This window comes from Rhinopithecus bieti, unplaced genomic scaffold (assembly GCF_001698545.2).
Source record: "Rhinopithecus bieti isolate Rb0 unplaced genomic scaffold, ASM169854v2 scaffold_41082, whole genome shotgun sequence".
Classification (NCBI taxonomy): Eukaryota; Metazoa; Chordata; class Mammalia; order Primates; family Cercopithecidae; genus Rhinopithecus; species Rhinopithecus bieti.
This window is the reverse complement of record NW_016817890.1, coordinates 1,909,546-1,924,410: the sequence shown is the minus strand read 5'-3', so window position 1 is coordinate 1,924,410 and position 14,865 is coordinate 1,909,546. Positions and strand designations below refer to the sequence as shown.

At 49.8% G+C, this 14,865-nt stretch overlaps 2 protein-coding genes across 5 annotated transcripts in view; one reads left to right on the top strand and one right to left on the bottom strand.

The window, feature by feature from the left end:
• Positions 1–211: 211 nt before the first annotated feature.
• NR0B2 (nuclear receptor subfamily 0 group B member 2) lies at positions 212–2,794 on the bottom strand. Its single transcript, XM_017856350.1, has 2 exons — positions 2,132–2,794; positions 212–813 (listed from the first exon to the last, which is right to left on the bottom strand). The coding sequence occupies exons 1-2, from the start codon at positions 2,661–2,663 to the stop codon at positions 572–574; spliced, it is 774 nt and encodes a 257-aa protein (XP_017711839.1). The 5' UTR covers positions 2,664–2,794; the 3' UTR covers positions 212–571.
• An 8,371-nt stretch (positions 2,795–11,165) lies between these two features.
• Positions 11,166–14,865, top strand: part of NUDC (nuclear distribution C, dynein complex regulator) — a 24,268-nt gene continuing 20,568 nt past the window's right edge. For 2 of the 4 annotated variants that reach the window (XM_017856349.1, XM_017856348.1), the window contains exons 1-2: positions 11,166–11,394; positions 13,988–14,065. In XM_017856349.1, the coding sequence (XP_017711838.1) occupies positions 11,314–11,394; positions 13,988–14,065 (159 nt within the window). In that variant the 5' untranslated portion in view covers positions 11,166–11,313. The other 2 variants (XM_017856347.1, XM_017856346.1) reach the window with 1 other exon arrangement.

Here is a 14,865-nt window from a genome sequence, read left to right as displayed (position 1 = left end):
TTGGTGAAGGGTTTGGGAACAGGAGAGCAACCTCCTTCCCCTGAGGATAAAGGCAATGAGGTGATGGGATTGTGAACTGATACTGTTCCCTGGAAAATTAGTTCCAGCAACCCTGTGGATTTTTTCCCTTGGGCTACCTCTGATAGGAGCAGGATGGGCCCTGGAGGTGAGACAGTCCCTTCTATATGCACAAACGACAGTATCAGCCTCCAAGTGTTTCATACCTTTTATTACAAAAATCAATAACTTAATTCAGTTCTGTATAAAGTCAGTAGGACTTCTGGTCCAATGAGCAGCCTAAGCTTTCATTCCCATCCCAAGAAGGGACAGGAGTCTTGGCCCAGAGGCTGTGGGGAGACCACCAAGAGCCTTCCAGGCAGCTGGAGCACTGTGTCCAAACCAAGGAAGTCCAATGTGGGGTGTGGCTGAGTGAAGGGCTGTTCCTAAAGAGCCAAGTGCTGTCTATACAGCCTTGCCCCCTCCAGGAGCATTGGGTCACCTCTGGGGATGGCCAGGCTGAATCAGCACTGCCAGCCTCTGCCCACCTGATCTCTGCCTGGGCTGCAGCCGGTCACCTCAGCAAGAGCATGTCCCCAAGAAGGCCAGCGATGTCAACATCTCCAATGATAGGGCGAAAGAAGAGGTCCCCAAGCAGGCTGGTCGGAATGGACTTGAGGGTGGAGGCTGTGAGGAGGACACGGGCCAGGCGGCCTTGGGCTGCTGGGCACCAGGGCTCCAGGACTTCACACAGCGCCCAGTGAGCTTCCTGCTGCAGGTGCCCAATGTGGGAGGCGGCTTGGAGGCCTGGCACATCTGTGGGCAGAGAGGGAGAAGAGGGTTGGTGAGCACCCTACTCCCAGCCACCAAAGGAAGAGACTGGCCCAAGATCTGGGCCATCAGAGACACCCCTCTGCCTCCTTTGCTTGGCCTTTGAGGTCCCACTACTACCTCCTCCTTTGGAGGAGGTAATTTATTTATCAATTTCCATTGTAGTCATCCATCCATTTATGAAGAGGCAGTGTGGAGTAATGATTAAGAATCAGGTTTCCTGGGTATGAATCCCAGTACTGTCACTTAGCTGGGTGACCTTGGGCAAGTAACTTAATCTCTGGGCTTCAGTTTCTTTATCTGTAAAAGGGGGATAATAATATTAATAGGACCTATCTCCTAGGCTTTTATGAGATTTAAATGAACTAGTATATGTAAAACCCTTAGAATAGGGCCTACCATATGGTAAGTGTGATGAGTATTTGCTACTATTATTACAATTAATTACTATGATTTATGCGTGCCACAAGGGACTCCTGGGGAACGCTCATCTCAGATGCTCTCCAGATTACAAAGAGCACTGTCTCCATCTGCCACTCTCCTGGCCGAATTCCATAAAGACTCCCTTCCTGTCCTCCCTACACCTCTTTCAGTTCTCTCTTCTATGTGATCTTTCTGAACCCACAGAGGAGTTTTAGCTCTAGAGCTTCACCATGCAGCCTTCCTTTGAAGATGTGACTGAGACACAGCTGTGTCTGCCCACCCCACCTCCCCCCCAGCCTTCTCTAAAGGTCAGAGCAAATTTCTCAGGCAGAGTGGCAAGGGCCAGTCTCTGGAGTGAATAGACCTGAGCTGCCATCCTGGTCTGTCCCTACCTGGCTGTGTTACCTTTAGCTAGTCACTTAGCTTATCTGTACCTCTTCTGTGAGATGGCTATTTGATGAAAATGAGGAACCGGCCAAGCACAGTGGCTCACTCCTGTAATCCAGCACTTTGGGAGGCCAAGGCGGGTGGATCACCTGAGGGGTCAGGAGTTCAAGACCAGCTTGACCAACATGGTGAAACCCCGTCTCTACTAAAAAATACAAAAATTAGCCGGGAGTGTTGGTGGCACCTGTAATCCCAGCTTCTCGGGAGGCTGAGGCAGGGAAAATTGCTTGAACCCAGGAGGCAGAGGTTGCAGCAAGCCAAGATCGCGCCACTGCGCTCCAGATTAGGTGACAGAGTGAGACTCTATCTCAGAAAAAAAAAAAAGAAAATGCGGACCCAATGAGATAACAGATATCAAACCCTTAGAAGTTACCTTCCCTGGCTGGCCCCTGCGTCAGCCTTGCCCCCCACCCAGGAGTGTCTGGGAGCTCACCAGGGTTGAAGAGGATGGTCCCTTTCAGGCAGGCATATTCCTTGGGGCTCAGCTCCAGGCCCCAGAAGGACTCCAGACAGCATTGAAGCCACTGCACCGCAGCCAGGGAGGGCTGGGGTCTGTCCAGTGGCTGGCCACTGCCTCCACTGCTGCTGGGCTCCTCCAGCAGAATCTTCTTGAGTATGCTGGGCACCGGGGCCTCAGCCACTTCAAAGGTCACAGCATCTTGGGCCAACCCAAGCAGGAAGAGGGGGCCCCAGCAACCCTGCAGCAGCCGCCGCTGGTCCTGGGGAGGCAGCTGCCAGAAGGATGGCAGGTTCCTGAGGAAGGCCACTGTCTTGGCCAGAACATCGAAGGCCTCCCGGCAGGTGCGATGAGGTGCACATAGCTGGACGGGCCGGTGCTGCCTACATAGGCAGCGGCTACGGGGTCCGGGGACAGCCCTGAGGCTGGAGCTCAGAAGTGCGTAGAGAATGGCTGGGCGGCTTGCTGCTCCCTGGCATGGGCAGGCCCCTGGTTGGCTGGTGCTCATGGTTGGGGATCTGCCCTTACTTCCAGCTCTCTGGCCCTCTGTTCTGCGCTGTGGGTGCTATTTATATTCCCAGTGAGTGGAAGGGGGGGAATGGCCCGACAACCTTGACTCCAGAAGTCATGTTCATTGAAAAAAACACACAGACACTGCCCCTGGCAGGAATGGTGGGGGAGGGGGCATTGGGAACCCCACGTGGCACTGATATCACTTCAGTCAATGAAGTGGCTGGTGCAGGGCACAGGGCCACCTGCCGCTCACTCAGCTGCCCCTTATCGGATGACTCAAGTGGATAAACAAGGTCATTAACCCAGGCTGTACCAGGGCACCAAGGCCCCAGGTGCACAATCAGCAGGTGTCCCCATTGGTGCCTGCTCTTGTGTGCACAAAAGACTAGCGCTTTCGCTAAGCCAGGAAGTCAGCCCCAGAGCTGGGTGGGCCTTGAATGCAAGGCCCGACCTGGAAGTGCCTTATCACTAGCTTGTTTGCCTAACCTTGGGGCCCTGCTTCTGTTGTCGGCCAGGAGCAGGCTACAGGGAAGGGAGCCAGGACCCTGGGGGGGCTGGGAGGACTTTGCCCGCTGTCCAGTCTCGGAGGCCCCCTTCCACTGATTTCAGTTCTGGGCCCCCTGCAGGAATAAGGTCCTTCAGAATCCCTATCCCCTGCCTGATTCCTACCACTCCTGAAAGTCTAGTTCTGCTGAGAAGAACTCACAGAATTATAATAAAAGATGGTTACTAGCCGGGCATGGTGGCTCATGCCTGTAATCCCAGCACTTTGGGAGACCAAGGAAGGGGGATCATTTGAGGTCAGGAGTTCAAGACCAGCCTGGCCAACGTGGCAAAATCCTGTCTCTACTAAAAATATAAAAATTAGCCAAGCATGGTGGCATCTGCCTGTAGTCCCAGCTACTCTAGAGGCTGAAGCAAAAGAATCACTCGAAACTGGGAGGCAGAGGTTGCAGTGAGCTGAGATCATGCTGCTGCACTCCAGCCTGGGCAACAGAGCAAGACCCTGTCTCAAAAAAAAAATATATATGTGTGTGTGTGTGTGTGTGTGTGTGTCTGTATATATAATGTGTGTGTATATATATGTGTGTGTGTATATATATGTGTGTATATATATATGTGTGTGTGTGTGTGTGTGTGTGTATGGTTGCCATTCTCTGAGCACCTGTTATGTGTCAGGCACTTCCCACTCTAATATTGGCAGCCTCCTTCTAAGGCTAGATTCTTACTTTGTGAGACTAAAAAAGTTAAAGTGACTTGCCCAAGGTCATCCCACCAGGAAGACCAAGCCCAGATCTTGCCTGACTCCAAAGTCCTTGTTTGTTCCCCTGGACCCACTGGCCCAATTGCACAGCCAGAGCCTGAGATTCTCAGAGCTTGTGGCTAGCTGCCTCCACCTTGCCGCTGCCTGCTTTGCAGACGTTGCCTACTTGTGATCTGGGCAGAAATGTTGCTCTGCTGCCATGTGGCTCCTCTGTCCTGGGCATCTTTCTCAGATGGTGGAGTACAGGGGATGAGAGAAGGTGGAGAGGCCCTTGGTTGTGTCATGTTCCTGGACCTTGGCCAGTCCAGCGTGGCAAGCCTTCTGCTGCATGCTGTTGGGCAGCCTGGTGCCCTGGATAGGGAGAGAGAGGCTCTGGCATCACCAGCCCTGGCATCTGCTCCAGAATCCATCACTTTTCAGTTGTGTGACTTGGGTTGATCCTTGAAGCTTGATGAGCCTCAGAAGCCTCACTGGGACAATAATGCCTGCCTCTAGGGCTGCCATGGGGACAAAATGAGGTCCTGGTTGTTAAATTCCAAGTAGTTTCTGGCATATGGTAGGAGGATTTTTCTGCCCCTTTCCTCTATGGAGCTCAGCACCAGTGGACAAACAGACACATCTCTTTCATTTGATTATTAGTCTTAATCCTTAAATTTATAAAGTTCCTTTCATGTCTTTAAATCTCACTGAATCTTCACAGTGTTCCCTTGAAGCAGACTCGAGTCAGACTGGCTGGGTCCAAATACTGCTTCTTCACTTAGCTGAGTGACCTTGGGCAAATCACTTTCTCTTTCTGTGCCTCAGTTTCCTCATTTTTAAAATGATGACAAGAATGTCTAGAGGTGGATATTGGTTTTATGGGGCCTGACGGTTACGATTTGGAGGATCCTCTTTAAGAAAAGAATACACGGCCGGGCGCGGTGGCTCACGCCTGTAATCCCAGCACTTTGGGAGGCCGAGACGGACGGATCACGAGGTCAGGAGATCGAGACCATCCTGGCTAACACGGTGAAACCCCGTCTCTACTAAAAAAAATACAAAAAAAACTAGCCAGGCGATGTGGCGGGCGCCTGTAGTCCCAGCTACTTGGGAGGCTGAGGCAGGAGAATGGCGTAAACCCGGGAGGCGGAGCTTGCAGTGAGCTGAGATCTGGCCACTAAACTCCAGTCTGGGCAACAGAGCGAGACTCCGTCTCAAAAAAAAAAAAAAAAAAAAAAAAGAAAAGAAAAGAATACACACCCCGGTACGGTGGCTCACGCTTGTAATCCCAGGACTTTGGGAAGTTGAGGTGGGAGGATCGCTTGCGGCTTCAGGAGTTCAAGATCAGCCTGGTCAACACAGTGAGACCTCATCTCTACCAAAAAAAAATTAGCCAGTGTGGTGGGGCATATCTGTAGCCCTAACTACTTGAGAGGCTGAGGCAAGAGGATGGTTTGAGCCCAGGACTTCAAGGCTACAGTGAGTTATGACTGTGTTACTGCCCTCCCGCCTTGCTCTAGACAGAGCAAGACTCTGTCTAAAAAACAAAAACCAAAACAAAACAACCCCGCCCACACACACACACACAAAACCTCCCCCCAAAACCTGAATATTTATATTTATTTGGTCAATGGGAACCCTTTCAAGCTGGGGTCCATGTCATTTTGGCCTGCTTCCATAATTCCTGGACCATTTGCTTTCTGGTATAACAAGATATCAACTTTTCCAGCCGCTGGAATCAACCAGTACTCCAAAGAGCTCTGATTCAATCTTTTAGTGGAAAATAATATTTAGAAAGCATGAAGTAGGCACTAGAATCATACTAAAAAACCAAGAACTGGTCGGGCGCGGTGGCTCACACCTGTAATCCGAACACTTTGGGGGCTGTAGTGGGTCAACTGCTTGAACCCAGGAGTTCAAGACCAGCTTGGGAAACATGGTGAAGCCCTATCTCTGTAAAAAATACAAAAATTAGCCAGGCAGGTAGTGCACACCTATAATTCCGGCTACTCGAGAGGCTAAAGTGGGAGGATCACTTGAATCCAGGAGGGCAAGGCTGCAGTGAGCTGTGATCATGCCACTGCACTCTAGCCTGGGCAACAGAGTGAGACCCTGACTAAAAATAGATAAATAAATAAAAATCAGGCCAGGCATGGTGGCTCATGCCTGTAATCCCCAGCACGTTGGGAGATCAAGGCAGGCAGATCACCTGAGGTCAGGAGTTCGAGACCAGCCAGGCCAACATGGTGAAATCCTGCCTCTTCTAAAAATAGAACAATTAGTCAGGCGTGGTGGCACGCAACGGTAGTCCCAGCTACTAGAGAGGCTGAAGCGGGAGGATAGCTTGAACCCGGGAGGCAGAGGTTGCAGTGAGCCGAGATCGTGCCACTGCACTCCAGACTGGGCAACAGAATGAGATCCTGTCTCAAAATAATAATAATAGTAATAATAATAAAGGGCTGGATGTGGGGGCTCATACCTGTAATCCCAGAACTTTGGGAGTCCAAGGCGGATGGATCCCCTGAGGTCAGGAGTTCGATACCAGCCTGGCCAACATGGCAAAACTCCATCTGTACTAAAAATACAAAAATCAGCCGGGCATGGTGGTGCATGCCTGTAGTCCCAGATTTTCAGGAGGCTGAGGCAGGAGAATCCCTTGAACCCATGAGGCAGAGGTTTCAGTGAGCCGAGATTGTGCCACTGCAGTCTAGCCTGGGTGAGACACAGTGAGATTCTGTCTAAAAATACTAATCATAAATAAAAATAAATAAAATAAACCGTCTGGGCATGGTGGCTCAAGCCTGTAATCCCAGTACTTTGGGAAGCTGAGGCGGCCAGATCACTTGAGGCCAGGAATTTGAGACCAGCCTGGCCAACATGGCAAAACCGTCTCTACTAAAAATACAAAAATTAGCCAGGCATAGTGGTGCATACCTGTAATCCCAGCTACTCGAGAGGCTGTCAGGAGAATCGCTTGAACCCGGGAGGCGGAAGTTGCAGTGAGCCAAGATCCCACCACTGCACTCCAGCCTAGGTGACAAGAGTGAGACTCCGTCTCAAAAAAAAAAAAAAGAAGAAACCAGAATCGTTCATTGTTATGAGGGTCACTACTCCCAGTCCCTCCTAGAGCTAACGAATGTGTACACACACACACACACATTTACAATTATATTTATTTCTATAATTACACATACTAAACATGAATTCAGACTATCATCTCCAATTCCAAGCTCATATCACAGGGTTCATTCTAGTTTTTGCCCCTTGTGCATTTATACCTCCCGTCTTTCACACTGAGCAATCTGGTGTCCATTATTCTTTCTTTATTTATTTTTTGAGACAGGGTCATGCTCTGTCCCCCAGGATGGAGTGCAGTGGAGTGATCTTGACTCACTGCAACCTCTGCCTCAGGGTTCAAGTGATTCTCTCTTTTTTTTTTCTTTTTGAGACGGAGTCTCACCGTCACCCAGGCTGGAGTCCAGAGGCCCAATCTCGGCTCACTGCAACCTCCGCCTCCCAGGTTCAAGCAATTCTCCTGCCTCAGCCTCCTGAGTAGCTGGGACTACAGGCGCCTGCCACCACACCCAGTTGATTTTTTGTATTTTTTAGTAGAGACGGAGTTTCACCATTTTGGTCAGGCTGGTCTTGAACTCCTGACCTCCTGATCTGCCTGCCTCAGCCTCTGAAAGTGCTGAGATTACAGGCATGAGCCACTGCACCCAGCTTTTTTTTTTTTTCTTGAGATGGAGTTTTGCTCTTCTTGCCGGGGCTGGTGTGCAATGGCACGATCTCAGCTCACTACAACCTCCACCTCCCCAATTCAAGAGATTCTTCTGCTTCAGCCTCCCAGTAGCTGGGATTACAGGTGCCCGCCACCATGCCTAGCTAAGTTTTTGTATTTTTAGTAGAGATGGGGTTTCACCATGTTAGGCAGGCTGGTCTCGAACTCCTGACCTCAGGTGATCCACCTGCCTCAGCCTCCCAAAGTGATAAGATTACAGGCATGAGCCACTGCACCCGGCCTAAGTGACTCTTCTGCCTCAGCCTCCTGTGTAGCTGGGATGACAGGTGCACACCACCATGCTCAACTAATCTTTGTGTTTTTAGTAGAGACGGGGTTTCACCATGTTGGCCAGGCTGCTCTTGAACTCTGGGCCTCAAGTGATCCACTTGCCTCAGCCTCCTAAAGTGCTGGGATTACAGGCACGAAACACCACGTCCAGCTACCTTTTTTTTTTTTTTTTTTTTGAGACAGGGTCTGGCTTTGTCACCCAGGCTGGAGTGCAGTGGCGTGATCACAGCTCACTGCAGCCTTGACCTCCCAGGCTCAAGTGATTCTCCCACCTCAGCCTCCTGAGTAGCTGGGATTATAGGCTCCCACTGCCACGCCCCGCTAATTTTTAAATTGTTTTGTAGAGGCAGGGTTTTGCTATGTTGCTATGTTTTGCTAAGTGTTGGGATTACAGGCATGAGCCACTGCAGCCGGCCCAGATTTCCTTCTTGTTCCGCACATAAACTTGTTTCTCTTTCACTGCTCACATACTTCCAGGTGTCTTGGGAATCATTTATATTGGGATAAGACTTCTGATCCTGTGCAGCAAGGCTCATGAGGTACAGCAAATGGTAGGAATATTCCTGGAAACCCTTTCCACACCAGGACAGCTCACAGTGACTTAACTATACACAAAAGTGACTGCCAGCCACCCAACTATATCCCATCAAATCAATCCAGACTAAATGTATCTCCAACTCAACTTTCCCTTAGCTGGATCACCAAATCCTCATGGTATCTCGGATATCACCTGATTCAAGGGAAAGTGGGATAGAGTGGGAAGAAATGGGAGTCTTAACCAATTGCAGTTTTAGAATTTTGCTTTTGCAAGTTAAAAGAAAAAAAAATGTATGTATTTGATGCTATGAAGACATTGCTGGGGTTGCTCCCAGTGCCTAGGATGGGCCCATGCAAGTTCAAGGCCCTTCCTTAGCTTCACAGAAAATCTGCCTCTGCTAGTGCCCTTCCTAGGTGGTGTTTGTGAGGTTCAAATAATGTCTGTATGAGGACACAAAATGCCTGGCACACAGCAAGTGCTCCATATGGGATGGCACTTGTCATTTCCATTGCTGTTGCTATCATCATCATTTTCTGGAAGAGGAAGCTGAGGAAGAAGAGACCCAGAGAAGAGAGGAGACCCTTCTGCTGGGCTGGAAGCTAGGTCCCTGGGTTCTTTTTGTTTTCCTATCCCAATAAATCAGTGTCAGGTCCCTGGGTTTTAAGTCTCGAGTTTTTTGCGCCGTGGGGAACTGTGGTTTCTGAGCCCTGTGTGTGGCCTGAAGGCCAGGGTGTCAGTCCTGGAGTCCCTGCAGGTTGAGGAAAGTCCTTGTCTGGGCTGTCTACAGCCCAGAGCCTGACTGGGACCATTTGATCAGAGAGGTGGAAAGTCTCGGTGAGGGAGACGGTCCATCAGCTGCCCTTGGCCCAGGCCCTGCCCTCAGTCTGAAGGGGGAGACACAGCCTGCCCAAGAGCCCTCAGTCTGAGGGAGAAGACAGGAGTCTCTAATCTAAAGGGCGAAGTCTCTAGTCTAAAGTGGGGAACACACAATTCCAACCACAAGAGAAACCTAAAGGAAAAAAGGAAAGAAGAAGGCATCAACTGTGTCAAATGCACCTGAGAAGTTGAGTAAGATAATAGTGACTCATTGGCTTTGGCAATATGTAGCACTGTAACCATATCAGAGCCTTTAAAGAATAGACTAGAATATGCCGGGCACAGTGGCTCATGCCTGTAATCCTAGTGCGTTGCGAGGCCAAGGCAGGTGGATGACTTGAGGTCAGGAGTTTGAAACCAGCCTGGCCAACATGGTGAAAGCCCCTCTACTAAAAATACAGAAAAAAAAAAAAAAAAAATTAGTTGGGCGTGGTGGTGCCTGTAAGCCTAGCTACTTGGGAGGCTGAAAATCACTTGAACCTGGGAGGCAGAAGTTGCAGTGAGCTGAGATCGTGTCATCGCACTCCAGCCTGGGCGACAGAGCTAGACTTCGTCTAAAATAATAATAACAATAATGGATAGACTAGAATAAACTGTAGAGAGATGGAAGGTGAGGGAGTAGAGAAACAAGCAAATAAGCTTGCTGCAAATGAGAGCTGAAAATTGGGGAGGTAGCAGCAGAAGAAAGTGGGGTCATGGAATAATAATATAAAAACAGGGCTGGGCATGGTGACTCAAACCTGTAATCCCAGCACTTTGAGAGGCTGAGGCAGGAGGAGTGCTTGAGACCAGGAGTTTGAGACTTAGCCTGGGCAACACAGACTTCATCTCTACCAAAAAAAAAAAAAAAAAAAAAAAAAGCAGGACTTGGTGGTGTGAGCCTGTAGTTCCAGCTACTCTGGAGGCTGAAGTGGGGAGGATGGCTTGAGTCCAGGAGTTCAAGGCTACCGTGAGCCATGATGGCGCCACTGCACTCCAGCTTGGGTGACAATGCAAGACCCGTACCTTTAAAAACAAACAAAAAGACATTAAGGCATGTTTGTAAATTGAAGGGAAGAAGAAAGGTATTTGTGATGCAGAAGCTAAAAAAAGGGATAATTAACAGGGATAGAGTTCCTGAAAAGACTAAGATGATGAGATTCATTGCAAAAGCGGAGGTATTAGCTTGGATGGCTGGGTCCTGTCCCTGCATTAACAGAAGTGAAGGTCAATTTCAGCACCTGTCATAATTTCCTGGGCCCTGTGCAAAGTGAAATTGTGGGGTTCCTTATTCCAAAATTGTTAAGAATTTCAAGACTACAACAGAAAAGCATTAAATCAAGCGTGGAGCCTTTCTAAGCCTGGGTGCTGTGCGACTGCAATTTCTACTCCCATGAAGCTGGCCCTGGTCAAGTATGAAATGAGGTCGAGGAGAAGGAGGCTGTCCTGCGGTAAGTTCCGTCTAGGATTGGAAGAGATGAGTAAGGCTACTTTCAGATTCACTGTTCTACAAGCTGGGGGGTCACTAGCAAGGGAGAGGAGCAAAACTTGTCCCTTTTTAACTTCCAACTCTGCCAGATTTGAGTCCAGGGCTTTCTAGAAGTCTCCACGGCATTGGGTGACCATAGCAACTCATGCCAAACTCTCGGGCCCACGGCTCCGCCCACAGCCTCGTGGACGCGCTTGTTGATTGGCTCAGAATGTCGACCAATGGTCGGCGAAGCGGGTTGCTTGCCGCACGGTCAATGGCCGCGAACAGGGAAGAAGGCGGGAAGAAAGGAGGAGGAGGCAGGCCTGCGGGGGCCGCGCGCGTGCGTGTTTCCGGCTCCGCTGCGGAAGGCGGACGACTAGAGTCGCTGGGCCCGGCGCGACCCGAAGGATCCCAGAGAGCGCGGGACTAGAGTGCAGAGCTCGGGACGTGGATCGGAGCCGGCGCGATGGGCGGAGAGCAGGAGGATGAGCGGTTCGACGGCATGTTGCTGGCCATGGCTCAGCAGCACGAGGGCGGCGTGCAGGAGGTAACGGTCCGCGCGGCGTCGGCCCATGCGGCGACCCTGGCCAAGCTCCTTCCGCTCTTCTCTGCCTTCGAGGGCTGAGACCCACCCCTGGGGCTCGCGGGCTTCTGGGATGCCCCCACATTCTCACCGCGCCCAGCTTCCGGCCTGGCCACCCGCTGGCGGTCTCACCCGGTTCGCATCAGTCCCGGGCCCCCGGCGCCCCTCGGTAGTAGCAATTATCGCGTCCCTGAGCTTAGGATCCCCCTTTAGTTTCACATATACCCCCAACCCCGTTTCCACTTTGATGGCGTCTTCCGAGGAGCATCCCTTAGTAAGAACCGTCCCAAATATAGTGATTTGGATCCACCAAGGCTTGGGGCGAGCCGTCGAATGTGTGTGGTAGGGGCGCGGGGTGATGTTAACCCGTGGTCTTGTTAGGCCTTGAATGGGGGAATAGGAGAGGAGGCCTGTGTTCACTATTAGTTTCCACCACCTACCAACTTGGAACCTTTACATCTCTCCAAGCCTGAGTTTCCTTGTCTGTGAGACAGCTGCGAATGCCGGTTTCCCGAGAGTAGTGAAGTACCGTAAGTTCTCAGTAATAAGGCTTTTTCATTCAACAGGTATTTGTCGTGTGATTAATGTGTGTCCCACACTCAACGCGACTGGGGATACAAAAACCTGTCCTCGCCCTGATAGAGCTTACAAAGAGCATTTCAAAGGGATAATTAGTGCTCAGTGACAGACACAGTAACACATAGTGTATGAATAATTAGGGCCAACTGTTACAGATTCTGGAGTTGGTTTTTTTGGAACAAACACAAAGTTAGAGGTAGAAAAGTCTGTCAGGATCAGCACTCTCATTCTCAGAGCCAGAAAAGTGGCAGGGATTTGCCTAGATCATGCAACGTGGTCCTCACCTAGACAGGCCAGTGTGCTTCCCAGAGTCCATGGCTGATTACGTCTCACTGGAGGTAGGTTTCCATTGAACTTTCTATTCCTATGTCACCTAGGTGTCTGGTGACCAAGGACTTCTAAGCCCTTTGTGGTGGGGAGAGTGCTTCTAATTTGGAAGTGTGAAAAGTCTTCCTGTCTCCATTCCTCTAAACTGTTAACACAAAACTGGATTTGGGAGTGAGTTCATTTTTGAACAAACTGAAAAAGTGTCTAGAAGCAAGAATGGAAATCACTGAGATATGTTCTAGCGTCAGATTACACCAGATTTAGACCCACTCTTGGGCAAATAAAGGGTTTGTGTGTGCTGACTTTAGGTCACCGCTAGACTGTTTCATTCAGCAAGAATTTTACTGAGCATGTACCTTTAGCCATATCTGGTGCCCAGCATTGCAGGTGGCAGACAGACTAAGCCATGGTTCATGGTTCCTATTTGTAAGGTGTTTACCCTCTGCCAGTGGGTCCCTTGCTCTGTGCCATACATGGCTGAAGGCCTCAACTCCATGACCTCATGATCCTCACCAGGTCCCTAGAAATGGGTACTGCATCTTATTCCTGTTGTACAGAGTTAAGAAACTTCTGCAAAGTCAAAAGGTAATATATGTCCGTCAGATACTCAAACCCTTGGCTACACTTGTACTCCAGCCAGAGTTAATCCATCTTATCCTCCTTTGAAGTGCTTCATTTGCTCTCCTCCGTCTTGCTTTGACCCAGTAACTTAGCCAGTGTCTTTGTTTTTTTTTTTTTGACAGTCGCACTCTGTCACCCAGGCTGGAGTGCAGTGGCACAATCTTGGCTCACTGCAACCTCTGCTTCCCGGGTTCAAGCGATTCTCCTGCCTCAGCCTCCCAAGTAGCTGGGATTACAGTTGCCCACCACTGCACCCGGCTAATTTTATTTTATTTTATTTTATTTTTTTGAGACGGAGTCTCGCTCTGTCGCCCAGGCTGGAGTGCAGTGGCCGGATCTCAGCTCACTGCAAGCTCCGCCTCCCAGGTTCACGCCATTCTCCTGCCTCAGCCTCCCGAGTAGCTGGGACTACAGGCGCCAGCCACCTCGCCCAGCTAGCTTTTGTATTTTTTAGTAGAGACGGGGTTTCACCGTGTTAGCCAGGATGGTCTCGAACTCCTGACCTCGTGATCCGCCCATCTCGGCCTCCCAAAGTGCTGGGATTACAGGCTTGAGCCACCGCACCCAGCCGCACCCGGCTAATTTTTGTGTTTTTAGTAGAGACGGGGTTTCACCCTGTTGTTGAAGCTGGTCTTGAACTCCTGACCTCAAGTGATCCACCCACCTGAGCCTCCTGAAGTGCTGAGATTACAGGTGTGAGCCAGTGTCTTGATGGGGTTTTTACTTTCTGGAGAGGAAAGTTGGGCCTGGGCTTTTCATGCCCTGGATGCAGAGGAGTGTTCCATACACTTAGGCTGCTTCAGGCATCACAAGGAAAATGAAACGTGCACACTCACACAGGATATGAGAAATCTGCTTCATGGTGGAAGTAACTAAGAGACCTGCTAGGGAGATGTCTCCTCAGTTGGGAGGCTCAGAGGAAAAATAGTCAAGTCCCAAGTTGCCTCCTAGACAAAAGAAGTTGATTGTGTGCACTTGAAGGGCTCCCAAATGGCAGCTCCACACCCTTAATCTTCTCCCCATCTTTCAGCTTGTGAACACCTTCTTCAGCTTCCTTCGACGCAAAACAGACTTTTTCATTGGAGGAGAAGAGGGGATGGCAGAGAAGGTAAGTGTTGGAAACCGCTGTCTTTTCAGCAGCTCTGTCTCTTCAGAAGAAAAACTCACCTGGTCTTCCTTTGGCATAATAGTAACTTTCAGCAGAAGCGAAATGTCAAAGGCGAGGAGTTAGGGAAGGGAAGGAAGCTGTCATTTCTTCGGTCTCCACTCCTTGCTCAGCGCTCTATCTACCTTATTTCCCATGATTTTTGCAGTTCTACAAGAAGGACAGGTGTTAACTATCCCCATTGAGGAAATTGGCTTAAGAGAGTTTTGCACCTTATCCAAAGTCTTGACCTGAGCTATGCGAGAACCAGGGTTGAAACCAGTCTGTTGAAAACCTGCCCTCTGCCCCAACACAGTGCCTCTCAGTTCCTTTTCCAATGAGGAGGTTTTATTTTTTATTTTATTTTTTTCTGAGATGGAGTCTTGCTCTGTCACCCAAGCTGGAGTGCAGTGGCACAATCTCGGCGCACTGCAACTTCTGCCTTCTGGGTTCAAGCAATTCTCCTGCCTCAGCCTCCTGAGTAGGTGGGATTACAGGCGCCCGCCACTGCACTTGGCTAATTTTTGTATTTTAATAGAGATGAAGTTTCACCATATTGGCCAGGCTGGACTCGAACTCCTGACTTCATGATCCACTTGCCTCGGCCTCCCAATGTGCTGGGATTACAGGTATGAGCCACCGTGCCCGGCCAGGAGGTTTTATTTTTACTTTTATTTATTTTATTTTATTTTATTTTATTTTATTTTATTTTATTTTATTTTATTTTATTTTATTTTTTTGAGATGGAGTCTCATTCTGTCACC

Coding starts and splice junctions, on each gene's coding strand:
- NR0B2 (XM_017856350.1), bottom strand. CDS start 2,663: ATGAGCACCAGCCAACCAGGGGCCTGCCCATGCCAGGGAGCAGCAAGC. Junction 814..2,131: donor GACCATCCTCTTCAACCCTG/GTGAGCTCCCAG, acceptor CTCTGCCCACAG/ATGTGCCAGGCCTCCAAGCC.